This window comes from Oncorhynchus kisutch, linkage group LG12 (assembly GCF_002021735.2).
Source record: "Oncorhynchus kisutch isolate 150728-3 linkage group LG12, Okis_V2, whole genome shotgun sequence".
Lineage (NCBI taxonomy): Eukaryota > Metazoa > Chordata > Actinopteri > Salmoniformes > Salmonidae > Oncorhynchus > Oncorhynchus kisutch.
The window spans coordinates 51871369-51898848 of record NC_034185.2 but is presented as its reverse complement, the minus strand read 5'-3'; the positions used below and the strand labels follow the sequence as shown (position 1 = coordinate 51898848).

At 44.0% G+C, this 27480-nt stretch overlaps 2 protein-coding genes across 2 annotated transcripts; both read right to left on the bottom strand.

The window, feature by feature from the left end:
• Positions 1-7128: 7128 nt before the first annotated feature.
• On the bottom strand, positions 7129-14948 carry LOC109901175 (zinc finger protein 329-like). Its single transcript, XM_020497221.2, has 3 exons — positions 14420-14948; positions 14093-14223; positions 7129-12310 (listed from the first exon to the last, which is right to left on the bottom strand). The coding sequence occupies exons 1-3, from the start codon at positions 14688-14690 to the stop codon at positions 11078-11080; spliced, it is 1635 nt and encodes a 544-aa protein (XP_020352810.1). The 5' UTR covers positions 14691-14948; the 3' UTR covers positions 7129-11077.
• A 3545-nt stretch (positions 14949-18493) lies between these two features.
• Positions 18494-26158, bottom strand: LOC109901240 (uncharacterized). The gene is made up of 6 exons (XM_031837826.1): positions 25645-26158; positions 25109-25233; positions 24724-24906; positions 21409-21573; positions 21005-21116; positions 18494-20867 (listed from the first exon to the last, which is right to left on the bottom strand). Exons 1-6 carry the CDS (start codon positions 25925-25927, stop codon positions 19999-20001), a joined length of 1737 nt encoding a protein of 578 aa, XP_031693686.1. The 5' UTR covers positions 25928-26158; the 3' UTR covers positions 18494-19998.
• Between the last annotated feature and the right edge of the window lie 1322 nt (positions 26159-27480).

The window sequence follows — 27480 nt, the reverse complement described above, 5'->3', positions numbered from 1 at the left end:
TTGTAGCTCAGGGGTGTGGTTAAATGAAAAGCGTTTGCGCAATGTTCTTTTAAATACGGTACTGCTTGTGACGTTACACATTCATCAGTATATATTTCAAGATCAGAGCAGACTTGAGGCGTAGGAGATCTGATTCATCAGCTAACATCACTTTTGGGGAATTCTGAAGCATTTATGTAATCAAAACGATCACAAAGGATTCATAAAGGTCATGTTACCTGACATGATATCTCATAGAACAAAACGTAAAATATCTCCTAAACTTGTCTTAACCTCAGACCTTATTTTCACCGTTTATCCCAAAACCCCATGAGAGGCTAGGTACCTCTCATTGTGAACGCTCATCCTGAACCTGTCTGTATTCATGAGGTAGCCTAGGCCCAGGCCTTCTATGAACCCAGTCACCAGGCATTATATGAGGCATTATATGAGATCCTGAAGGAGAAGACAGACTTGCTGATAGACTACCACCACTCTCTGCGAAGGCTGAAGCCCAGAGTGACCTGCTCTGTTCATCATGGATACTGTGGTGTTTGTATCATAGGAACAGGAGGGTCTATCTCTATCAGCCCCAGGCCCTGCTTCATCCCTGCAATGAGACTGTGAAGAGAAGGGTCTGGGCTGCAGACTGGATCCCTGACTGGAGCCTCTATCTCTCTGATGACCACCAGGACTGAGGTTGTTCAGTCCACTTGTCCACTGGTTGTGTTCTGTGTGGTGGTTGTGGTGGAGTCTCTGTCCCTCACGGTTGGGCCCTGGTTCCGATTCAGGAAGGAAGACCGACGGCTCCTGATCCAAGGTGGCTGGGTTTGTGACCAGCCACCTCAGAGGTCCAATATCTCCCACCAGTAACACTGGATATCAGCAGGTCCTGATGGACTGCAAACTGTAAACACAACTTGTACAGAAAAGCATTAAGGTTTATATTAGAAACTCTGCTGTACACACAGACATGACATGATAGTATAAAATGTTAACCACAGTCAAGCCCATCTCTAACACTGTGATTCAAGTACCTAACAATATGGAGCCATTGGAGTTTAATAAAAACATGTCCATATGTGTTGATTTAAGAATTAAATATAATGTTTTGGTTCGACTAAGAGAAGGGAAACTCAGTCCCTAAAATTATGAACAACAAAAAAGAATGTTGATTTTGTATTTAATTTCAACAAAATTGTTAAAAAATAACTTTTGTCACTATTGTAACACTTTACCTTTTCTGTAAATCTGGTACCCTCGCTTTGATAAAATGAGTTTTAGAATACTTTGGATAAGATTCAACATTACACACAGCTTCACTAATTCATGTCAAGTAATTTTTATTTAACCTTTATTTTACTAGGCAAGTCAGTTAAAAACAAATTTTTATTTTCAATGACGGCCTAGGAACAGTGGGTTAACACTGGATTAACAGGGGCAGAATGACAGATTTGTACCTTGTCAGCTCGGGGACAAGGCTACCCTGCCGCCATTAATTAATTAAGGCACTATCATCTCATTATAAAACACCAGCATCAACCAGCATCAAACAGGACCAGGTTGACTCTTCATCAGTGAAGCATTTTTACAGACACCATCACACCAACCATCACATCACATCATTTTCTGCTGGTGTATCCGGAGGTAGCTCCTCTCTGAGAACCTCTTCCCTCAGTGAGTACAAGTAAACGACCTCTCTCCTGTGTGGACCTCGTCACCTGATGCTGAACCTCTTCCCACACTGGGGCCAGCTGTAGGATTTCCCCTCTGTGTGGACCCTCTGGTGCCTCTTCAGGTTGGACAAGTGGGAGAAACTGACCTGGCACAGGTGGCAGCCAATTGATTTCTTCCCCATGTGCATCCTCCAAATCAAATCAAATTTATTTATATAGCCCTTTGTACATCAGCTGATATCTCAAAGTGCTGTACAGAAACCCAGCCTAAAACCCCAAACAGCAAGCAATGCAGGTGTAGAAGCACGGTGGCTAGGAAAAACTCCCTAGAAAGGCCAAAACCTAGGAAGAAACCTAGAGAGGAACCAGGCTATGTGGGGTGGCCAGTCCTCTTCTGGCTGTGCCGGGTGGAGATTATAACAGAACATGGCCAAGATGTTCAAATGTTCAAATGCTCCAACAGTTTGAGAAAATTGAACACGGGAAGCGCTTCTCTTTGGTGCTGCCACCTTCACTGATTCCGCCTCTACTACTGTTATTTGTCAAAGGGCTTGTGTAGCTACTTAGTGTTGAGGCACTGGCATTATCTGAGGTCTGGTTTAACATTAGGAGTATGTGAGGATGATGTAGGACAGGGAGTGTCTGTGTTGTCACAGGGTCCATGTTCCAGTTAATAGATCCTATAGAAGGCAGGCTGAAGGCAGCACCTGTTATGGGTTAAAACCTCTTCCTGCAGATGGTTGGCGGGAGGCTAAGATGCGTCGGCCATCTTTTGTCTACTCAGCAGGTCAATGTTCTCTGGTCCATCTTCTATTGTCTCATCTTTGACCAGCAGCAGATCAGGCTTCCCATCCTGCATGTCTTCTGACTGTAAGAGATACAGCGTGAGAGGATGTTGAATCAAGACATCTGATATGAGCACCCTGCTTTGGAGCATCTTCTGATTGGGCAATGAGGGATTGCTATGAGTACAATGTTGTTAGTTGATTTGAGTACAAACATGTTAGTTGATTTGATACTATTCAAACATGTTAGTTGATTTGATTACTTGACACTTTAATGGTTTGATAATTCAAAGACATGGTCCCACACTTAATGCAAAATGATTCAAGACCTGGGACTGTATCCACAAAGAGTCTCTGAGTAGAAGTCCTGATCGAGGACCAGGTCTCCACCTGTCTAGATGATCAAAAAACAAATAAAGCAACACCTTATGGCATGACGCCTACCTCATGTGACCTACTTGTTGTGTGTATGTACTGAACATGTATGTGTAACTGATAGACGCACACACATACATTACATGTTAATGTTTTTAAATGTATGTAAATTGTAGTCTTTTTTGTTATGGGCTCCCGAGTGGCGCAGTGGTCTAAGGCACTGCATCTCCGTACTTGAGACGTCACTACAGACATCCTGGTTCGATTCCAGGCTGTATCACAACCGGCCGTGATTGGGAGTCCCATAGTTTTGGGGCACGCCTGAGAGTTCCTCAAGTACACCAGTTGAAAACCACTGCTATGGACTACAAGGCAGGGGAACCCTAACCATATTTTCATCCCTGTCCTATGGAAGAACATGGTTCCAGGGCTCACTGTGAAACCCTCTCAGCCCTTTTTAGGTTCTGAGATGTGTTTTTCCTCTACATGGCAAAGATACCTTGGATCTGTTATGGAGAACCCTCTCCATTTAACTAGAGATCAGTCAGTATAATAATGATTTACTTTACTTTCTAGGTCTTGGAGAAGAAGGGGGATGGGACGGCACCCTCACCAAGGCGCCAGAGCCCCAAACAGCTATCTGGTACACTCTAATCCACAAAGCTTCAGATTTTCCTCGTTCCGAATTTACTGTGATTGGTTCACGCAACCGGGCCACTGCCTGCTCTGCCTACCCATTTTACAGGAGTTAGCATACAAAAAGTATGTGGACACCTGCTTGTAGAACATCTAATTCCAAAATCATGGGCATTAATATGGAGTTGGTCCCCCTATGCTGCTATAACAGCCTCCACTCTTCTTGGAAGGCTTTCCACTACATGTTAGAACATTGCAGTGGGAACTTGCTTCCATTCAGTCACTAGAGCATTAGGGAGGTTGGGCACTGATGTTGGCCGATTAGGCCTGGCTTGCAGTCGGCGTCCCAATTCATCCCAAAGTTGTTCGATGGGGTTCAGGTTAGAGCTCTGTGCAGGCCAGTCAAGTTCTTCCACACCGTGCAGGTAACATTTTCCTGGCATCCAACAAACCGAGATGAATTTGTCTGACTTTCCACTGCTCCAGAGTCTAATGGCGCCCATCTTTACACCACTCCAGCTGATGCTTGGCATTGCGCATGGTGATCTTAAGCTTGTGTCCGGCTGCTCAGCCATGGAAACCTATTTAATGAAGCTCCTGACAAACAATTATTGTGCTGACGTTGCTTCCAGAGGCCGTTTGGAACTCGCTATTGATTGTTGCAACCGAGGACAGACATGCTACGGCCATTAGCAGTCGGCAGTCCCGTTCTGTGAGCTTGTATGGCCTACCACTTTGCGGCTGAGCCGTTGTTTCTCCTAGACATTTACACTTCACAATAAAAGCACTTCAAATTGGCCGGGCAGCTCTAGCAGGGCAGAAATTTGACGAACTGACTTGGAAAGGTGGCATCCTATGACGGTGCCACGTTGAAAGTCACTGAGCTCTTCAGTAAGGCCATTCTACTGTCAATGTTTGTCTATGGAGATTGCACGGCGGTGTGCTCGATTTTATACACCTGTCAGCAACAAGTATTGCTGAAATAGACAAATCCACTAATTTGAAGAGGTGTCTACATACACTATATATGCAAAAGTATCTTCGCTCTTCACAACCCTCCTCCATGGAGCAGGGCCAAGAAATAGCAGTTACTTAGCTGTCCTACCACCCAGGATTAGGAATACTGTGCTGCAGTCGTTTCCTTTTTCCTCTTGACAACCCTCCTCCATGGAGCAGGGCCAAGACATACCAGTTACTTAGCAGTCCTTTCCCTTTTCCTCCGGCTATACTGCCTGACGTCTTAGGTCTGCCGCTGGCTGCTCTGTCCCGAGAAAGCCTGCTTCCCGCATCTATCCGGACTGACTTGCTGCAGCCTGGTAGAAGCAATGACCCTGTGAGAGCCCTGGGAGACCCCATCCCCATACCAGTGACCACGCCATCTGGGATTAAGAGCTGACACACCCATGAAAATAGGATGATGTCGTATGCTTTTCCTCTTATGTTGCCTACCCTCATTTTCCTGTATAAACGGAGCAAGGTAATAGTGCCTCCCCCTCATCTTCGAGCCCCACGATGACCAGTGACTTTCCGGTCGGGAGCTACACCCTGCTCACGACCAGTCCTGGCAGCTATCGTCATTCAGGGTTTTTACCAAAGAGATCAAAGCAATTTTCTTACCTCACCCAGATGCTTTAGCCCTCAGGGCATAGCCAGTAATAAAATGTTTAAAAAGGAAGTAAGGGCCCGTGACTTGGAAGAGAGTGCATGCTCTCTGTTTTACAGTTGTTGAGTTTAGTGGTATGACTATCTGTTTAGTGGTATGACTAAACAGATTGTTCCTTCCTACACTCTGTTTCCCATGGTCTTATGTTCCCTGCAGGAGTTTTCTGGATGGAGAGATGGTTTGTTAAGGTCCTCTAGTCGCTTTTATCGGCTTGACAAGGTACGAACAGTAATAGAGTTTATCCGTAACTGTTATGTCGTTTCTAGGGGGGCACGTTGCTAACTCAGTCATCATGGGACATGTCTATTTAAGATACTTTAAAGATACTTTCTGGTAAGCCTTAAGTGAGTGTATGGACTGTGCTCTACCAGACACTGTTTGCACCTGTATAATGCCCAGGGTCTTTCAGGTTAATGTACTTAACCCCATCCTTTGGCCCAGGTCGACATTTTCTCGTTGTCGACAGCTTGGAGCCTATGGCTTTTCGCCTGTCACCTTCCCCAGAAGGGCGTCCCCATCATTGTCCAGTATGCGCATTGCACATCTACTTGGATTGAACGAGAGCTCATGCCAGGGTGTTGTGCTTTTCGCTCATTGGGCTGCCACCCTCGAAAGGTCTTTCTCTCTTCAACGGTATCCTGCCGGGACTATTATATTGATTTATAATGGTGAGGGTGACAGTCATTTTCTTGGTGCTTACTCCCTTAGTTTCAGAGCCTCTGAGGGTTGCTGATGTTAAGACTACCCTGGCTAGGCCTCCCGAATGGTGCAGTGGTCTAAGGCACTGAATCACAGTGCTAGCTGTGCCACTAGGGATTCTTGGTTCAAGTCCAGGCTATGTCGCAGCCGGCCACGACCGGGAAACCCATAGGGCGGCGCACAATTGGGAGGGTTTGGCCGGCAGGGATGTTCTTGTCCCATCGCACACTAGCAACTCCTGTGGCGGGCAGGGCGCAGTGCACACTGACACGGTCGCCAGGTGTACAGTGTTTCCTCCAACACATTGGTGCGGCTGGCTTCCGGGTTAAGTGGGCATTGTGTCAAGAAGCAGTGCGGCTTGGTTGGGTTGTTTCAGAGGATGCACAGCTCTCGTCTTTCCCGAGTCCATACGGGAGTTGCAGCGATGAGACAAGACTGTAACTACCAATTGGATACCACGAAATTGGGGAGAAAAAGGGGTTAAAAAAAACAAGCATTTGAAAGACCTTAAGGTTACTTTCATAACCCTGCTTCCCTGATAATGAGTGAGATGTAATATCGCATTTCCCTGCTCGCAAAGGCGGAAGAGAAGCATGCTTGTGAATGACCCAAGGGTGGGAGAATGGCTCCTTATAAAGGAGGTTAGGACCTCACCTCATTCGCCACTATACCTGTCTGTCTCCAACAGACACTTTTGATAGGTCCTTCCAAGAGTATTGGTGATCCTGACGAATCCCCATATGTGATATCGAAACAAGTATTTGAAAGAGAACCGGGGTTATGAAAGTAACCTTAAGTTATAACACTTTGTGTATGCATAATAGGGCGAGGTCAGATGTGATGTGTAATGGGAATTTTAATGTTTGTGCTTTTCTTATAACACATTTCTGTATTCTATTCATGTGCTGTTCTATAAGCCAATTTCTGTGCTCATGCAAGTGGTTGACTGAACAATTCCTCCTCTTATCAGGAGCTGCAATTTGGCAGTACGCCCAGACCTTGTTTTGAGAACAAACTAAAGATGTCTCAGCATAGATAGGAGAAGCTTCGTGAGGTGTTGGTCTGTCACGTTATGAAACGGTAATGATTAATTAATTATGCTAAAATAACTTGTCTGTGTATGTAAGGCAACTGTTGGGTCTGCTCAGGGAGAGCTCCTGGGAGAGCTCCTGATTGACATGTGTACGTACTGTGGTTCACTGAGTTGGTTGAAACCTCTCCAGCACTGACAGTAAACAATGATTAATTTGATTGTCCCTGTGTAAGAATTTTTCCACAAAAGATGTATAATAAACCGTCTCAATGAGTCTTAGAATGAAAAGTTTCATTTTGTGTTTATTTAACATAAACAAGTTAAATACAACATGTGAAAACTACACAAAACTCCATGAACTGCATAAATTCTCATTAAAAGTGTCTTGGGAAAAAATTAAGTAGTTGAGTAATGAAATAGGCATTTGAGAACATCATAAAGCCTTCACAGTACAACCACAATATGTAACAGACTGGGGACCAGCTCCCCGTCATCTAGGACCTCTGTATCAGGCGGTGTCAAAAGAAGGCCCAAAATATGAAAGATGGTGCCGTACTGAATTGTATGGTTGCCATCTTGCAAGCTCCAACTTCATTTAGCTATTTTGTGATTATTTTGGCGTTAATCATTACATTTTTGCACTAAATGTATTCACTATCATTTCTTATGATTGACAAGAACTTCTGAACATCAGATTGGCAGTTATTAACCTCACATCCGGACTTTGACTCATCTGCCCAGTGCTCTTTGTGTACCTAAGACACAATCTTCGGGCTAGAGGGATGAGAGCGGGCGCCCTGGTGAGACTAAGGCGAAGGGAAAACCGGCCACCACTTCCCTCGATTCTATTGGCCAGTCACTTGATAATAAGATGGATGACCTCCAATCATGAATTTGCTACCAACGAAACTCTCGTAACTGCAATATTCTCTTTTTCTGAAACATGGCTTTCAGACAAGATATTCCCCATACCCAACTTCTATCAACACTTGTCCTTTGCCACTCGTGGTGATAAAGTCCTAGACCACTGTTACTCAACCCACAAGCAAGTGTACAAGGCCCTCCCTCGTCTCCCCTTCTGCAAATCAGATGATAACTCTACACTCCTGCTTCCTGTTTACAAACAGAAGCTCAAACAGGAAGTACCTGTGATGCGCTCTGTAGATTTTCCCGGTCAGAGTAATAAGGCAACCCCACAGAGTTACACACACTAAATAACTTTTATTTCCAGAGGACATATGAGATGGATGTGCTTTTCTGTCCCTGCAATAGATCAGTCTTGTCCACTTGAAGAGAGACGAAGAAGGCTCTGACCTGAGCAGGCAGAAGGACTGTCAGGTGTCCTGCCCCCTAGCAACCTATCGGTGGCCTGGTAGCAGAGGTCACTGGGAGTTTGGGGGAGACAGTTTATGATCCCCAAGTCTCTCTGGCACAGTCTGGGGGATGGGTTGGAGTTAGAAAACTCACAGGAAGGGAAATCTGTAACAGCCATCAATAAATATGGGTAACATATTTACAGAAAGAAGGATTGACAAGTAGTGTCAACAAAGTCAGCTGGGAGCCCTCCTCGACCAGCTATGTTCCGCCACCCCCATGTCGCCCTCTGTCAGTGGCAAGTAAGGAGTTACTTAGCCACAGAAGGAGACTATATGACTGTAGTGTCGCTTTAATGACTTGTGATTGGCCAACAAGCTACATCTGCCACTCTGCATAGGCTATTCCAGTTGAGCAGTACTATTAACTTTTTATCCACAATCTCTGTCCATCGCAGTTATAATCAACTGTGAAGCCATTAGGCCTATATATTCGTTCGGGTTCACAGTGCGGACCGAACCGAGGTGTACGAATACAATACCATTACAGCCCTACTGGATTGTATCGCTGCCGTTTTACAGGCTCCTGACCAATTCAGCTATTTTGTGTTTTTCTTTTAGCTGATCTTACCTTTTTTAGTACATTATGTTTCCACCATTATTTCCTATGATCTAAAATCTTTTCTGGGCATCAGAACAGCGATCACTAACCTTGATTTTGATGAAGATTTCTACTTCAATGAGTCGGCGGCACGGGACATATTGCTTACACCTGACCTGGCCATAATCCCAGAGACTTAGAGGAGAAAGAGGCGGCGTCGTAAGCCAGGCTGACTTGCGGGCACCCTGATGTGCGTCGCCGAGTGAATAAACCGCATCCGCTCTCTGTTCTATTGGCGGACATACAATCACTGGAGTACAAACTGGATGAGCTCTGTTCGAGTCTATCATATCAACGGGACCTGAATAACTGTAATATCCTATGTTTCTCTGAGTCCTGGCTGAACAAGGACATGGATAGTATACATCTGGCTGGTTTTTCTATGCATCGGCAGGACAGAGCAGCAGCTTCGGGTAAACTCAGGGGGGAGGTGTGTCTTTGTTAACAACAGCTGGTGCGCAATCTCTAATATTAAGGAAATCTCAAGATGCTGCTAGCCTGAGCTAGAATACCTCATGATAAGCTATAGAACATACTATTTACCAAGAGAATTTCCATCTATATTTTTCGTAGCTGTCTATTTAACAGCACAAACCGATGCAAACTGTATAGGGCCATAAGCAAACAAGAAAATGCTCATCCAGAAGCGGCGCTCCTAGTGGCCAGTGATTTTAATGAAGTGAAACTGATATCCGTTTTACCTAATGCAACTAGAGGCGAAAAAAAACTCTAGATCAGCTTTACGCCACACACAGAAACACAAACCTCACCCTCCATTTGGAAAATCTGACCATTACTCTCTATCCTCCTGATTCCTGCACACAAGCAAAAACTCAAAACGGGAAGTACAAGTGCAAGTGGTACTGGAAGTGGTACGATGAAGGTAATGCTAACCTACAGGACTGTTTGAAGAGTTTACCACATTGATCACCAGCTTCATAAATAAGTGCATTGACAATGTCGTCCCCACAGTGACCGTACGTGCAGATCCCAACCAGGAGGGTAGGCAACAACACATCCGCCACACTGATCTCAACACGGGGGCCCCTCAGGGGTGCGTGCTCAGTCCCCTCCTTTACTCTCTGTTCACCCACAACTTCCGTGCACTACTCCAACACCCTCATTAAGTTTGCTGACGAAACGATGGTGGTACACCTGATCACCGATGACAAGGAGGCAGCCTATAGGGAGGAGGTCATAGACCTTGCAGTGTCGTGCCAGGACAACAACTTCTCCCTCAATGTCGGGAAGACAAAGGAGCTGATCGTGGACTACAGGAAATGGATTGCCGAGCAAGCCCCGATTCACATTGACTGGGCTGTAGTGGAGCAGGTCGAGAGCTTCAAGTTTCTCTGTGTCCAAATCACTAAGGATCTATCATGGTCCAAACACACCAACACAGTTGTGAAGAGGGCACGACAATGCCTCTTCACCCTCAGGAGGATGAAAAGATTTGGCATGGACCCCTCAGATCCTCAAAGTTCTACAGCTGCACCATTGAGAGCATCTTGACTGGCTGCCTCACCGCTTGGTATGGCAATGGGTATTATGTTTTTAGAAATGTTTACAAATGATAGAAAAATTAAAAGTTTAAATGTCAATAAGTATTCAACCATTTTGTTATGGCAAGCCTAGATAAGTTCAGGACAAAAAAATGTGCTTAACAAGTCACATAATACGGACACTGTGTGCAATAATAGTGTTTAACATGATTTTTAAATGACTACCCCATCTCTGTGCCCCACACATAATTATCTGTAAGACCTAGTACCTAACTATATGTACATAGCTACTTCCATTACCTCGTACCCCTGCACATCGACTCGGTGCTGCTACTCCCTGTAGCCATGTTATTTTTACTCGTTATTGTTATTCTGTCTATTATTTACTCTAATTACTATATAAAAATGCATTTTTAACTCTGCATTGTTGGATAAGGATCCGTAAGTATTTCATTGTTAGTCTACACCTGTTGTTTATGAAGCATGTAACAAATACAATTTTATTTGACTTTTTAGGCTTAAATATGCCTTATTTCACACAATGTCTGGATGCAATATTCTACCCAGGAATATTCAACACGGATTCTTTTACTGACGTTATTCCAAACGCATCTGTCGATCTTTTCTGCAGACAACAATGCTAGTCTTAGTCTTAATGCAGGGTTTGATCTAAACGTCAGAAGCTATCGAGTGGAATGGTTACTTTCTATGCTCAAAAGTGGAATGTTTTTTCTGCTGGTGTATCCTGAGGTAGCTCAGTGCGTACAAGCAAACAGCTTTTCTCCCGTGTGGACCTTCAGGTGCATCTTGAGCTGGTCCTGTCGGGAGAATCTCTTCTCACAGTGGGGACAGCTATAGGGTTTCTCCCCTGTGTGGACCCTCTGGTGCCTCTTCAGGTGGCCAGCCTGGGCGAAGCGCATATTACACTGGGTACAGCTGAAGGGTTTCACCCCTGTGTGGACCCTCTGGTGCCTCTTCAGGTCACCAGCCTGGACGAAGCGCATATGACACTGGGTACACCTGAAGCGTTTCTCCCCTGTGTGGATCCTCTGGTGGATCTTCACTTTCTGGGGGCAGCTGAAGCCTTTGTTACAGAACATGCAGAGGAACCGTTTCTCTTTAACATTGCCTGATGTGGCTGCCCCTCCCTGAGCCTGGGCTGTAGCCCTGTCATTTGAGTTCAATACCTGATCAAAAAGGCAGTTGTGTGAATCGGAAGGCCCCATCGATGTGGACACGAGGTCACGATCTCTAAGCGCGAGTAAAGGGGAGTGGGTTGTGACATTTGGATTCGTTTCTAAGCATTCCCTGTAATCTAAGAAATCTCTTCCCTGTGAGTGTCCGTCTCCTAGGTGACTATCTGCATTCCATGTGGGAGGAACTTCGCCCTCCACTTTCACAATCACTTCATCTACAACCAGACCCTCTCCTTTCTTATCTAGGCACCCTTCAGAGTGTACACGACTACTGTACCGGTTCCAGTCCCCTCTAGACAGATCAGTCTGTGTCTCTAAACCCAAGGGCATGTTGCCAGGTTCCATCTCTGTAGCGTAAGAACAAGACGGATCACTGCCAGTCTCTAATGCGTCACCTGAGTCCCGATGGGAATGAACCATCCTCGGATTTGGGTTACCGTAAAGTGAATACTCTGAACTGGGAGCCGGAGGACAGCCCAGTGGCCTCAGCCCCAGTCTCTCTGGGTCTGATCTGTGGTCAGATCCTGTGTGTAAGAGCCTTTGTGTTACAGTTAAAGTCTCTGTGTCGGTCTCTGACTTGACGACGGCGTTCAGCGTTCCATTGACCTCCGTGATGATGCGTCGGGTCCTGGGCTGCACCGCGGTCACTTGGTCCTCCGTGGTAACAAGGGGTGCAACTACAGCCGCTTCTCCAGTCTGGATGTCTCTGCTGTGTTGTGGGTCCTCCCCTTCAGTCCTCTCCTGCTTGACCAGAGACGATCCTCCAGAACCTGCCGCCACAACATCTGCTGACTGACACAAGAAGAGAGGAGGTTATTACAGGTACATGAGTTGAATTGGATAACAACATCACAGGGAAGTAGCACAAGCTCCGTTATGGCCAATAAATGAGGATGTACCACAGAGATAGATAGGACTCTAGTGCCCAAAATCCTGTTTTAGCATGGGCAAAGCTATTGAGGACGTACATCGATGCCGATTATGGCCGATTACATTGCAATCCACGAGGAAACTGCGTGGCAGGCTGACCACCTGTTACGAGAGTGCAGCATCAAAAGGACCTGGTGGCTGCAAGGAGCCAAGGTAAGTTGCTAGCTAGCATCAAATGTATCTTATAAAACAAACAATCAAACTTAACATAATCACTAGTTAACTACACATGGCTGATGATATTACTAGTTTCACTAGCTTTGCATATTATATAGCGTTGCATATAATCAATGCGGTGCCTGTTAATTTATCATCGAATCACAGCCTACTTCAACTTCACCAAACGGGTGATGATTTCATAAAAGCGCATTCGTGGAAAAAGCACAATCGTTGCACCAATGTACCTAACCATAAACATCAATGCCTTTCTTAAAATCAATACACAAGTATATATTTTTAAACCTGCATATTTAGTTTTAAAAAATTCATGTTAGCAGGCAATATTAACTAGGGAAATTGTGTCACTTCTCTTGCGTTCAGTGCAAGCAGAGTCAGGGTATGACTATGAACTGTGTGAAGACCATTTCTTCCTAATGAAGACCGTAATTAATTTGCCAGAATTTTACGTAATTATGACATAACATTGAAGGTTGTGCAATGTAACAGCAATATTTAGACTTAGGGTTGCCACCCGTACGATAAAATACGGAACGGCTCCATATTTCACTGAAATAATAAACATTTTGTTTTTGAAATGATAGTTTCCGGATTTGACCATATAAATGACCTAAGGCTCGTATTTCTGTGTGTTTATTATATTATAATTAATTCTGATTTTATATTTGATAGAGCAGTCTGACTGAGCGGTGGTAGGCAGCAGCAGGCTCATAAGCATTCATTCAAACAGCACTTTCCTGCATTTGCCAGCAGCTTTCAGCAATGCTTGATGCACAGCGCTGCTTATGATTTCAAGCCTATCAACTTCTGAGATTAGCCTGGCAATACTATAGTGCCTATAAGAACATCCAATAGTCAAAAGGTATATGAAATATAAATGGTATAGAGAGAAATAGTCCTATAATTCCTATAATAACTACAACCTAAACTTCTTAACTGGGAATATTGAAGATTCACGTTAAAAGGAACCACCAGCATTCAAATGTTCTCATCTTCTGAGCAAGGAACTTATACGTTAGCTTTTTTACATGGCACATATTGCACTTACTTTCTTCTCCAACACTGTGTTTTTGCATTATTTAAACCAAACTGGCTCTAACCAAAATAGAAAGAGGAGTGGGAGGCCCCGATACGCAACTGAGCAAGAGGACAAGTACATTAGTGTCTAGTTTGAGAAACAGACGCCTCACAAGTCCTCAACTGGCAGCTTCATTAAATAGCACCCGCAGAACACCTGTTTCAACGTCAACAGTGGAGAGGCGACTAAAGGATGCTGGTCGTATATAATTTTCAATAATTTTACTAACATTTCTAAAAACATGTTTTCACTTTGTCATTATAAGGTATTGTGTGTAGATGGGTGAGAGAAAAAAGCAATTGAATCCATTTTGAATTAAGGGTATAACACAACAAAAGGTGTAATAAGTCAAGGGGTATGAATCCTTTCTGACACACTAATATGCTTACCTCTATCGTGATGATGTGCTGGGTTGAGGTTCCTCTCCCCTCATCAAAGGTGATTGGTTGGTCATCTCTCCATGTATTGTGTCCCGCTGGCTTCCCGAAGCTCCTGTAGCGTCCAGTGAGATGTCCTTCACCTGAGAGAGTGATTGAGGGGTGCTTAGGTTAGCTATCGTCAATGCTCAACGGTATATTATACACTACTGACAATGTCTAGAATTGTCAAGGATGATAGGTAACACTTTTAGTAACTTCTTGCAAGATCGCTATGTAATCAGAGGAATTATTACATACTATCCAAACACATACAGGGAGGGACCGGGCAAAATGTACCTCTTGCCATTCCTCTATATCGGTCGAGGATCTTGACACTTCTGGGACGACTGGCGATGATGCGCTCTCGCATTGTCCTCTCTGCGCGCTCCCGTGACACCTTCAGTTCCAGTAGCTGAAGTTTCCTCCTCAATGCGCCGTTTTCTTTCTGGCTTTGACTTATTTCCAAACGAAACACTGCATAGTCGTCGTCTACTAGTTTACAGATCTCTGCCACGGCTGCATTCGCTAGCACCTCCACAATGGAGGCTATTTGAGTGTGAAAAATCATAACGTTACGGTTACAATTAGCCAACGTTAGCAGCGTTACCTAGATAACATCTATCAACCCCAAGTCCTGTCTCCAACGCAAATTAAATACTACCTGAGGTAAGTATGCTATGCTGTACGGTTCGATTGGTCATATTTTGAGGTCCAGGGTGTTAATAAACGTCTAAATGACGATGCTAACTTGGAAATTGTTTGTTGTCGCTGTTCACTTCCGCTTACACTGAATAGAGAGGATCGTATTGGCATAAGTCATAGGTCAAAGGGTGTGGTGAAATACAAGAAAAAATTATGCGTGCTGTTCTTTGAACTACGGTACTGCTTATTACGTTACACATAAATTCAACTACGGTCAATATCTTTTAAGCTCATGTTTAGAAATAATACTGTGTTAGTAAGAGTAGAAAATAATATTACTTTATTCAGCTCAGTAAGGTAAATATTAAACTGTCCTTGATATAGCTTAGGTTTACTGTCTATATAAAAACAGGTAGTTACACAATCCTGTTTCAAATTACAATTTAACAAAGGGTTAACGAGGGGTATGTGGTTAATTACCCTCACCCCAAGACACATGATAACTATACTATGTCAGATAAAGAATGGTTCCCTTTGTACATCTCAGCCACTTGTGGACACTCCTAGGTCTGATTAGGTAACTCATTAAGGAGAAGCTCTTGTAACATAAATTGCACTTGATTTGCCTTTCCTTGGTGTGAACGATCTGGTGCCTCTTCACATAAGTCGCCTCCGTGAAGCGCTTATCCGCGTCTGTCCTAATGCACGGCTTCCCACGTTGTGGCCCAATGACACCAGAGGAGGTAGAAGCAGGAGTCACCACCCTCAGGTGGTTAGTCTTTGAGCTCCCTCCTTGACCTCTAGCCATTGTTTGGGTATCGTTAGGATTGTGTGCTGTGGTATAGGCTAGGTACCTCTTGTGGTGAATGCCCATCCGAACACGATCTCTATTAATGGGGTAAAAATAAGGTAACCGAGGAAGGCTAGATCTAGGTCCAACTCTAGGCTTCTTATGAACTCAGTTACTAGGCATTAAATGAGATCCTGAAGGAGAAGATACTTCTTGAAAGACTACCACTAGGGGGGTCTCCCACCACTCTCTGTGAAGGCTAAAGCCCAGGGTGACCTGCTCTGTTCATCATGGATACTGTGGTGTTTGTATCATAGGAACAGGAGGGTCTATCTCTATCAGCCCCAGGCCCTGCTTCATCTCTGCACTGAGACTGTGAAGAGAAGGGTCTGGGCTGCAGACTGGATCCCTGACTGGAGTCTCTGTCTCTCTGATGACCAACCAGACTGAGGTTGTTCAGTCCACCTGTCCACTGGTTGTGTTCTGTGTGGTGGTGGGGTCTCTGTCCCTCGTGGTTCGGTCCTGGTTCCGACTCGGGAAGGAAGAGTAATGGCTCCTGATCCGGGGCCAGGGTATGCGACCTTCAGAGGTCCAGTCAATCCCACCAGCAACACTGGATATCAGCAGGTCTTCATGGACTGCAGACTGCAAACAAAGATTGTACAGAAAAGCATAACGGTTTATAAGAATCATGTTTCCTTATAAACCTTTTCACAGAGACAAGTAAATGTATTGACTAGATTATTAGTCACATGCAGAGGTGTAATTGATGGATGTAATAGCAGGGTACGGTGAAATTCTCCAACAGTGCAGGTCAATGGGGGGGGCTGTAGTGTGTCCATGGGTGGGCAGTGGGTAGGAAATCCAGGGTGTGTGTGGGGGGGTAGCTGCCTAGTGGTGACTATTCAGCAGCCTGATGGTCTGGGTGAAGAAGCTATCAGCCAGTCTGACAGTTTTTGCCATACTGCCCACGTCTGAGTGATGGAAGCGTGGCGAACAGGGCATGGCTTGGGTGGCTGAGGTCCTTGATGATCTTCTTGGCCTTCCTGCAACACTTGGTGTTGTAGGTATTCTGGAGGACAGGCAATGTGAACCCAATGTTGTGCTCAGCTGAGCGTACCACCTTCTGTAGAGCCTTGCAGTCAGCGGTGGTGGAGTTGCCGTACCAGGCTGTGATGCAGCCCGACAATATGCTCTCAATGGTGCTCCTGTAGAACACTTCAAGGGCCCTCTGGGACAGATAGAATTTTTTCAGCCGCCTGAGGTTAAAGAGTCGCTGTCTTGCTTTCTTTACCAGTGTCTGTGTGGTTTGACCATTTCAGCTTCTCGGAGATGTGCACGCCGAGGAACTTAAAATTTTTGACCGTCTCCACGGCAGTCCCATTGATGATGGGGGTGTGTCCAGCCTGGCTCCTCCTGAAGTCCACAATGAGCTCCTTTGTTTTGCTGATGTTGAGGGAGAGGTTGATACCTGGCATCACACCATCAGAGTGCCTACCTCTATTGTAGGCCATCTCATCATTGTTGGTAATCAGGCCTACTACTGTCGTGTCGTCAACGAACTTGATGATGCAGTTGGAACTGTGCCACGCAGTAGTGGGTATAGAGGTAGTTCAGGAGGGGGCTAAGACACACCCTTGTGCGGCCCCCGTGTTAATTATCAGTGTGATGGATGTGTTGTCTACCCTCACCACCTGGGGGCGGCCTGTCAGGAAGTCCAGGATCCAGTTGCAGGGGAAGGTGTTCAGTCACCCCATACCCGGAGTACAGTGGCTTGTAAAAGTATTCACCCCCTTAGCATTTTTCCTATTTTGTTGCCTTACAACCTGGAATTAAAATTGAGGGGGGGTTTGTATCATTTGATTTACACAACATGCCTACCACTTTGAAGATACAAAATATATTTTTTATTGTGAAACAAACAAGAAATAAGAAAACTTGAGTGTGCACAACTATTCACCCCAGCAATTATAGCTGCAAGTCTCTTGGGGTATGGCACATCTAGCCACCGGGATCTTTGCCCCTTCTTCAAGGAAAAGCTGCTCCAGCTCCTTCAAGTTGGATGGGTTCTGCTGGTGTACAGCAATCTTTAAGTCATAGCACAGATTCTCAATTGGATTGAGGTCTGGGCTTTAACTAGGCCATTCCAAGACATTAAATGTTTCCCCTTAAACCACTCGAGTGTTGCTTTAGCAGTATGCTTAGGGTCATTGTACTGCTGGAAGATGAACCTCTGTCCCAGTCTCAAATCTCTGGAAGACTGAAACAGATTTCCCTCCAGAATTTCCCTGTATTCCTTAAATTCTGAATAGTTTCCCAGTCCCTGCCGATGGGATGTTGTTCTCGTGGTGATGAGAGCTGTTGGGTTTGCACCAGACATCGCATTTTCCTTGATGGCCAAAAAGCGACATTTTAGTCTCATCTGACCAGAGTACCTTCGTCCATATGTTTGGGGAGTCTCCCACATTCCTTTTGGCAAACACCAAATGTGTTTGCTTATTTATTTCTTTAAGCAGTGGCTTTTTTTATGGCCACTCTTCCGTTAAGTCCAGCTCTGTTGAGTGTACGGCTTAAAGTGGTCCTATGGACAGATACTCCATACGCTATGCAGCGCCTTCGGGGTTAGCTTTGGTCTCTTTGTTGCCTCTCTGATTAATGCCTCCTTGCCTGGTCTGTGAGTTTTGGTGGGTGGCCCTCTCTTGGCAGGTTTGTTGTGGTGACATATTCTTTCCACTTTTTAATAATGGATTTGTGGGATGTTCAAAGTTTCTGATATTTTTTTTTATAACCCAACCCTGATCTGTACTTCTCCACAACTTTGTCCCTGACCTGTTTGGCGAGCTCCTTGGTCTTCATGGTGCCCCTTGCTTAGTGGTGTTGCAGACTCTGGGGCCTTTCAGAACAGGTGTGTATATATATACTGAGATCATGTGACACTTAGATTGCACACAGGTATTCTTTATTTAACTAATTATGTGACTTCTGAATGTAATTGGTTGCACCAGATCTTGTTTAGGGGCTTCATAGCAAAGGGGATGAATACATATACACTCACCACTTTTCCGTATTTAAAAAATATCTATATTTTTTTAAACAAGGTTTTTTTTTTTCATTTCACTTCACCAATTTGGACTATTGTGTATGTCCATTACATGAAATCCAAATAAAAATCCATTTCAATTACAGGTTGTAATGCAACAAAATAGGAAAAACGCCAAGGGGGATGAATACTTTTGCAAGGCACTGTAAGTTGTGCCAAGAGACCACTTCTTTTTCGACAAGATATGTTTTCAAAAATGTCATGTTTAAATTCATTCCGATTATTTCCAGGGACACACAACATCCTGAAATATACTGAACAAAAATATAAATGCAACATGCAACAATTTCATAAAGTTACAGTTCATATAAGGAAATCAGTCAATTGAAAAATGAATTAGGCCCTAATCTATGGATTTCACATGACAGGAAATACAGATGTTTGGTCACGGATACCTTCACGGTATCTCTTTATATTCAAATTGCCATCAATAAAATGCAATTGTGTTGTTGTCCGTAGCTTATGCCTGCTCATACCATAACCCCACCGCCACCATGGGGCACTCTGTTCACAACATTGACATTAGAAACCGCTTGCCCACAGGACGCTGTACACGTGGTCTGCGGTTGCGAGGCCGGTTGGACATTCTGCCAAATTAACATTCAATGGCAACAGCTCTGGTAGACATTCCTGCAGTCAGCATGCCAATTACACGCTCCCTAAAAAAAAATTGACATCTGTGGCATTGCGTTTTGTGACAAAACTGCACATTTTAGAGTGGCATTTTATTGCCCCCAGCACAAGTTGCACATGTATATTTTTATTTATTTTGACCCCCTTTATCTCTCAATTTCAATTACGATCTTGTCTCATCGCTGCAGCTCCCCAACTGGCTCGGGAGAGGAGATAGTCGAGTCATGCGTCCCCTGAAACATGTTTTATTTCAACTCATGAAACATGGGAACAACACTTTTACATGTTGCATTTATATTTTTCTTCAGTGTATATGTAGATATTTGTTAGAAAGAATACTATATTTGCCTTGACAGAGTGATGCTGAATGTAAAACATGGTTAAACTTACTCTACCCTCTCCCTACTTGAAAAAACCATCTATGACAAGTAGAATAACTCCTCACTGTTATCACGATATCTGGTACCCTCGCTTTGATAAAATACATTTTAGAATACTCTGTAAAAGGTTCATCTTCACTACTCTGCCTCATCACTCATTATTTCCTCAGTTCACTTCATCCAGTTCCCTAATACATCCAAAATCATCAGAATTAAATACAAACAAACTAGTACTACATTACATGTCACTATACTCTATACATGGGTGGTGTGCATTTTCTGTTGGTGTATCCTGAGGTAGCTCCTCTCTGAGAACCTCTTACAGCAGTGCCTACGGCCTCTCTCCCATGTGGACCTTCAGGTGATTCTTCAGATGGTGTCGGTGGGAGAATCTCTTCTCACACTGTGGGCAGCTGTACGGTTTCTCCCCTGTGTGGACTCTCTGGTGTCTCTTCAGGTTGGACGAGTCAGAGAAACTGGCCCTGCACAGGTGGCAGCCAAACGGTTTTGTGTGCATCCTCTGGTGGATCTCCACCTGTTTGGGGAAACTGAAGGCTATCCCACAGAATGGACACGGAAAGCGCTTCTCTTTGCCACTGGATCTACTGACACCGTTACCACTACTGTCATTTGTCAATGGTCTTGTGTAGCCATTTAGTGTTGAGCCACTGGCATTGTCTGAGGTCTGGTTTAACATTAGGGGAGTGTGAGGAGGACGAAGGCCAGGGAGTGTCTGTGTTGTCGCAGAGTCCATGTTCCAGTTGATAGATCCTATAGCAGGCAGGCTGAAGGCAGCAACTGTTAGGGGGTTAAGCTGAGGCATCATCAGTCTCTCTGAATCACAACTATAGGAGCAGGATGGAGCATCGCTAGCCGAGTCTGTGTCTGTTCTGTCCTGCCGCATACCAATACCTCCCCGTCCCCACTGACAAAATCTACGCCTTGTCCTGGTCTCAGCCAGTCTGTTGTCATGGAGACTAAGTTTGGTTGTTGTTTTGTGTTCGACTGTCTGTTTCTGGTTGTGGTTAACAGTGTTGTTCCCCAGCCCAGAGTTGAGGACGCTGTACCATCCACTGGATTCCACTATGTCACCTCTGGTCCTGCCCTGCTCATTGACGTTGTCCCCTGAGCTCTTGGCTGCACCGGTCTGGGAATCTAAGATGGCCGCCCAGTCTCCACTTTTAGCGTCCACCCAACCACCTGTATGTTTTTGTATGTAAACATAAGTTGTATTGATTGAACTTTATAAATGAAGCAAAATATAAAATAGCCAGGTGCATCACTATTCACATTGAAGATCTATTACTGCATGTAGGCTATATGTATTTCTCTCTTACCTTGCTCCCCCATCTTTAGTCCACTCAGCAGGTCAATGCTCTCTGGTTCATCTTCTATGGTCTCCTCTTTGACCAGCAGCAGATCAGGCTTCCCATCCTCCATGTCTACTGACTGTAAGAGATACAGGGTGAGAGGATGTTGGATCAAGAAATCTGATATGAGCACCCTGCTATGGAGCATCTTCTGATTGGGCAATGATGGATTGATATGAGTACTATGCAAACGTGTTAGTTTATTTGATTACTTGACACTCTAATGGTTTGATAATTCAAAGGCATGGTCCCACACTTAAGAATAATTAATGAAGACCTGGGCCCGTATCCACAAAGCGTCTCAGAGTAGGAGTGCTGATACAGGAATCCCTGACCTAATACCATCAGACAGTAGTTCACAGTGGGCTCACCTCAGTGAGACTCTGTGTGGTCCTGTGCTGCTCAGCTGGTTCCTCTGTGGGTTCAGGAGGAGGTGTAGTCTGGTTGTCCTCCATGACCATGGTCCCCTCAGGGTTCCCCAGACCCTCCTCACACCCCTCCTCCTTCACCAGCAGCATCTCTGGACCCTCCTCCTCCTGGAAGAGACAGGTGATACAGATTATACAGACATACACTCCCTCAGGTACGTACACACAGATAATAAACACACTTTCAACATGGAGTGTTTACCCATCCCCACTACATTTGAGTCCTATACTGTAGTTACAGAATGACTTCATTGTTTTTAAACCCATCATGGTGGACATAAATGTGGGTTAAAATAAGTCAGCTATGTTAAGTCAAAAGTCCTCAGACAAACCTGACTAAACTATTCTGACGTGTACAGTAGGTGTTTGTTAGTATATAGGTATATTTAGTAAGTGTATATTGGTTATGAAGCGCTGTCAGCTGTATGCAGAATAGGGTGAGATCACATGTGATGGACACTAAAGAGTTTATGAAAGTCTTTAACTTGCCTCCTCCACTTCATCAATACTGATTGAAGTGTATTTAACGTCAATAAGGGATCATAGCATTCACCTGGCCAGTCTGATCTCTTATTGACGTCACTTGTTTCAATCCCTTTCAATCAGTGTAGATGATGGGGAGGAGACAGGTTAAAGAAGGAATTTTATGCTCTGAGACAACTGAGACATGGATAGTGTGTGTGTGCCATTCAGAGTGTGAATAGGCAAGACAAAATACTTAAGTGCCTTTGAACGGTGTATGACAGTAGGTGCCAGGCGCACCTGTTTAAGTGTGTCAAGAACTGCAATGCTGCTGGGTTTTTCATGCTCAACAGTTTTCCATGTGTACCAAAAGGACATCCGGCCAACTTGACAACTGTGAGAAGCATTGGAGTCAACATGGGCCAGCATCCCTGTGGAACGCTTTCGACACCTTGTAGAGTCCATGCCCAGACAAATTGAGGCTGCTCTGAGGGCAAAAGGGGGTGCAAAGGTGTTCCTAATGTTTTATATACTCAGTGTATATCACACACTACCTGGATGCATCATTTTAACCATGAATATTCAACAATGAAATCTTCGTTTTCTGCTGACAACAATGAAAAATGTAGTTCAATACCTAAATTAAGACGACAGGGCTGTGTGAATCGGAAGGTACTGTCGTGTCTTAACTATATCTTCAGTTTAATGATAGTATTCATCAAAGATTCTCTGTCATTAGTATTAAGCGATCAACTGATTAATCATGTAAATGTAATTAACTAGGAAGTCGGGGCACCAAGGAAAAATATTCAGATTAAAGTTATAATTTCCTAAAATAACTTTTCAGATATTTTATCTGATCAATTAGTCTTCGAATTAATGAATTATTTAATTTCTCACGTTAGCCTCATTCCAAACGTCGTAAATTGTTGGTTACCTGCACGAACCCAGTCTTCACTATGAGTCATCCATACATCAATTGTCTTAAATCATTTATTTATTACTCACTAAGTAATTCACAGAAATGCATAAACAAACAGTAAATATGGTTTCAAGAAATGATAGGAGAATGTGCCCTAGTGGGCTAAACCGGCATGGCGGCTTGTTAGACAAAAGGGGAAGTGGGGGTCGACTAAGAAGTCACTACAGAGTGATAATTATAACAATTGAAATGCTAATCCTTTGCACATGAACGCTCACTCATTCGGGAACAATTGCAATCAATCAATATATTTACGCTCAGTGTGTCGTCTTGATCGCTGGTGAAAAGTTTGTTTCTTTTGTAGAATTGTCCATCTCTCTCTCTCTGTCGTGGTTATAGTGGATAGTTCAGAGTGACATTAATTTGTTTCGTTATACAATGAATGTTTCAGCGGTTGCCGTTCTTCGAGTTCAATGATACCGAATTCCTAGCTGCAGACTAGTAATTAATATCAAAGACTTGTTCTTATTCTGTCTGTATCGATAGTCTAAGAGTTTAACCACGTGGTATGGTTAAAAGTTTCAGCAATGGTTCAAAACCTTTGTCCTCCCCTAATGGAGAAAAACATGGTCTGGTGATAATTTCTCAAAGTTGGGTTTTATTCGGAATGGCAGAAAAGGGCTGTCCCAGGATGTCTGACCCTAACTGGGCTCAGGGGCGGTCCTCTGATTTAGTCAACTCAAAAAGGGGATTGGAGTTTTCCATTAAACAGTCCAAAATCACATTGTAAAATTGTGTAAACAGTATCATACTCACTCATTCATCTTATACAACAATTAGATAAACAGCGTTATGGTAATGTGGCCACACCGTCTCCCATGAGCTTCCCCAAGTTGTGACAAACGGACCAGTTCGTAGCTGGATTCTTCACCAATCTTTTATACTTTCTCCGGAACATGAAATTTGTTCGTACCTCAAGTTCTGTGAGGTGTAAGAAATTCCTTTGTGCTTCATGAAAATCTACTCTCTCTATACTGTGTGTCCATGAGGAGATCCTCAGAAATTTACGATGTCTCTCTGACCACAGCAGCCTAGTTGAAGGAGGCAAGGGGAGGCAGGGAGAGGGGGATGGGGCTTGCTATACCCAAAGAGGCCAACGTCATGACAGTACCATCGACGTGGACACTGGGTCTCGATCCCTGACGCTACACATTTTGCGATGGGGTGGAGAGAAGATTTTGCAATTGTATAACTAATTTCATGCAATTCTACTCATTTTGCCGTAGGATGGAGAGAAATGTTCGCAGTTTTTAATATGATATCCGATTGAGTGTGACTAACAAAATCAATGGGGGCCCCCTGGATGGTAATTTGACCATGATTGCTACACGTTTACATAGCTGGCTGGAGTAATTTACCAATCTTAGTCCACTCTTAAAAATGTTGGCTGATTGAGCGGCTGTCAGTGACTGACATAAGAGAAACTGCTGATGCACAACCAAACTTCAAAATTGCATCTTGTGTATTCTAAATCGCAACATTAAGTTGAGACCCAGACTGAGTTAGCATTTTTCATTTTATTTATCCGTTTTTGGAAATTGATATGCGGGCCGGTAGTTGCCCATCTTTGCTCTAAACCTAAGGATATGTTGCCAGGATCCATCTTTGTAGTGGCAGAACAAGACAGATCATCACCATCTCCACGGGAAAGAACCGTCCTCTAGCTCTGGTGAAATACCAGTAAATACTCTGAGCCAGGAGCAGGAGGACAGCCCAGTCTCCCCGGCCCCAATCTCTCTGAGTCTGATGTGTGGTCAGATCCTGTGTGTTAAAGTTAGTCTCTGGGTCTGTCTCGAGGATGGCGTTGGACTGACCTCTGTGATGCTGCGTCTGGTACTGGCCTGGGGTGCGGCGGCGAGGTCTAACGAGGTCCTAACTACAGGGGGCGCTGCTCCAGCCGCTGCTCCAGTCTGGATGTCTCTGCTGTGCTGTGGGTCCTCCTCTCCTTCAGACCTCTCCTGCTTGACCCCAGGACCTGCAGCCTCTGCATATGCAGACTGACACAAGAAGAGAGGAGGTTATTATCGGTACATGAGTTGAATTGTATAACAATGTCATAGGGAAGTCTCACAAGCTCCCCTATGGCAGATAAATAAGGATGTACATGTAAGCAAGTGAATAGCTGAGGGGAGCTTTTTTTTAAACAAACACGCCACATTTGCTGTACTTAAATGTTTTATGTCACACTATGACACTAACCTCTATCACGATAACATGCTGGGTTGAGGTTCCACTCCCATCATCTATAGCTATGGGTTGGTCATTTCTCCACACGTTGTGTCCCGCTGGCTTTACAGAGCTCCTGTGGCCTCCAGTGAGTTGTCCTTCATGTGAGAAAGTAATTTGGGGGGGGGGGGGTTAAGTTATGTACTATAAATGCTCAACAGTATATTGTACACTATTGGCCATCTACAATTGGCAAGGATGTAAGGTAACACTTGTCATAACTTCTTGATATTATATTTATCGATCAATGCATTGTTCCATGCATCACATTCTTTAATTGTATAAAGTAATATGAAATTCAGTAAATCAAGAATCTGGTTAGAATAGTGTTTGTCTTTATGCAAGAGTAATTTGTTCTTAATTGATCTGCCTACTGGTAAAATACAAAACAATTGCGCAAAATCGACCGAGACCCAAAACTGACCGAGACCCAGTTCTGGGTAACACATCGGAACGTAAGTGCTGAAGGGAACCGGGCTACAGGCCCCGCAGTCTTCTGCAAAATGTACCTCTTGCCATTCCTCTATATCGGTCGAGGATCTTGACACTACTGGGACGACTGGCGAGGACGCGCTCTCTCGTTGTCCTCTCTGCGCGCTCCCGTGCCATCTTCAGTTCCAGTAGCTGTAGTTTCCTCCGCAATGCCCTGTTTTCTTTCTGGCTTTGAGTTATTTCCAAACGAAACACTGCATAGTCGTCGTCTACGAGTTTACAGATATCTGCCACGGCTGCATTCGCTAGAACCTCCATAATGGAGGCTATTTGAGTGTGAAAAACCATACAGTTAGCCATTGTTAGCAGGTAAAGTAGCTAGCCTTACCTAGATAACGCCTATCAACCAAGTCCTGTCTCCAACGCAAATGAACGACTACATGGGGTAAGTTATGTGTTGCGGGGCAGTTAAATTAGTCAAATGTTGAGTTCCATGTCGTTAATAAACGTATATCAATTAAAAACAATGTATTGTGTTCTTGGTCACTGTTTACTTTCGTTGCACTGAAGAGAAATGATCTTATTGGTTGGCGTCATAGCTCAAAGGGTGTGGCAAAATGAAAAATGAATGCGCACTGTTCATTGACATACGGTAATGCTTATCACGTTACACATCATACCTATTCACGATTAGTATATTTCAAGGGGTCTTCACTAGCGTACACAGCTTCAGTCATAATTATGGTTAAAAGCTGCCTATTTCTCTTAACATTTCATTTTAAACCTAACCACAACGCTAACATTATGCCTAACCTTAAATTAAGACTAAAAAGCAAGTTTTCAGGCATTTTTATAATAGCCAATTTTGACCTTGTGGCTGTGGAATCTAGTGAAAGCCCTTTCAAGCTCAGAGCAGTAAATTACCTTTAAAAGAATGGCTGGCATGATCCTATCGGTGGCAAGAACAAGAACCTATTGGTTCGAAGGAAATTTTTAATTCTAAATGATAAACAAGCAAATAAGAAGTCAGCGTATAAAAAGGACATGATTTGTCATTAACATTTTATCACCTATAATGGGGGGAGGTTTTTGGGTGTTTTAAATGGGTGTTTTATACTGTTTAATGAAACTTCAACCAAAAGATGGAATATAGTGGTCACTCTGAATGCAGTGGTTGACATAACGAATGAAAAAGCCAGGGAGGGGTTATTGTGACAGGGTAGGAACCAGTGTTTCCCATTGAACCCTAATTAATGTTACATTAAATGTTTTCTCTTACTGTAGCTTGGATGTAGATAAAATATTTATGCTTTGCCTATTACTCTGATTTAGGATATACCGTTGCACAAGCATGCTGACCTAGGCATATCCCAGGTATCAGGCTGGTGTATAGCGAGATAGCTACGTTAGCCCTGACTAGGTACATTTCGCTAGCGATTAGCATTAGCTAAAACGATTTATTTTAGCCACAGCTTGCTAATAAAAGACAAAATAACTGTTTGCAGTTGTAATATTTGTGTTGTGGAGAAATTACCAGGCACGAGACGGGAGTATAGTTAGTTTTCGTTTAGTCAAAACCCCTCGTACTCCCTAGTGCGCATGTGCATTTCCTATTATGTGTAGTAAAGTAACACTGCCGTAATACATTACTGCTTAGTAACAGCATAGTAACTAATATAAACAGATGTAGATCCCAGATACGACAGCAGTCAGTAAGATACAAACTAATAGTGCAATTATAGAATGCATCGCAGCTGCAGCATTGACCACGCAGACTGTCATCTCAAGTGGTTGTGACTCGTGGTAGCAGCAAAAAATGCTCTCCTTGAGTGTCACCGAGTGCAGAGCTTGGTGTGTGGGAGACAACTCAAGAAGCAAACGGAATAAACTATAAACGGACATTGCACTCAATA

Bases quoted from the DNA above. Each gene is read 5' to 3' on its own strand.
- LOC109901175 (XM_020497221.2), bottom strand. From the start codon at position 14,690: ATGATTTTTCACACTCAAATAGCCTCCATTGTGGAGGTGCTAGCGAAT. The intron at 14,224-14,419 runs GTACATTTTGCC...TCACTCTCTCAG, and splicing joins ATATAGAGGAATGGCAAGAG to GTGAAGGACATCTCACTGGA. The intron at 12,311-14,092 runs GTAAGCATATTA...TTCTTGTGTCAG, and splicing joins AGCACATCATCACGATAGAG to TCAGCAGATGTTGTGGCGGC.
- LOC109901240 (XM_031837826.1), bottom strand. From the start codon at position 25,927: ATGGCTAACTGTATGGTTTTTCACACTCAAATAGCCTCCATTATGGAG. The intron at 24,907-25,108 runs GTTAGTGTCATA...TTCTTGTGTCAG, and splicing joins AGCATGTTATCGTGATAGAG to TCTGCATATGCAGAGGCTGC. The intron at 21,574-24,723 runs GTCAGTCCAACG...TGTCTCTTCCAG, and splicing joins CCAGACGCAGCATCACAGAG to GAGGAGGAGGGTCCAGAGAT.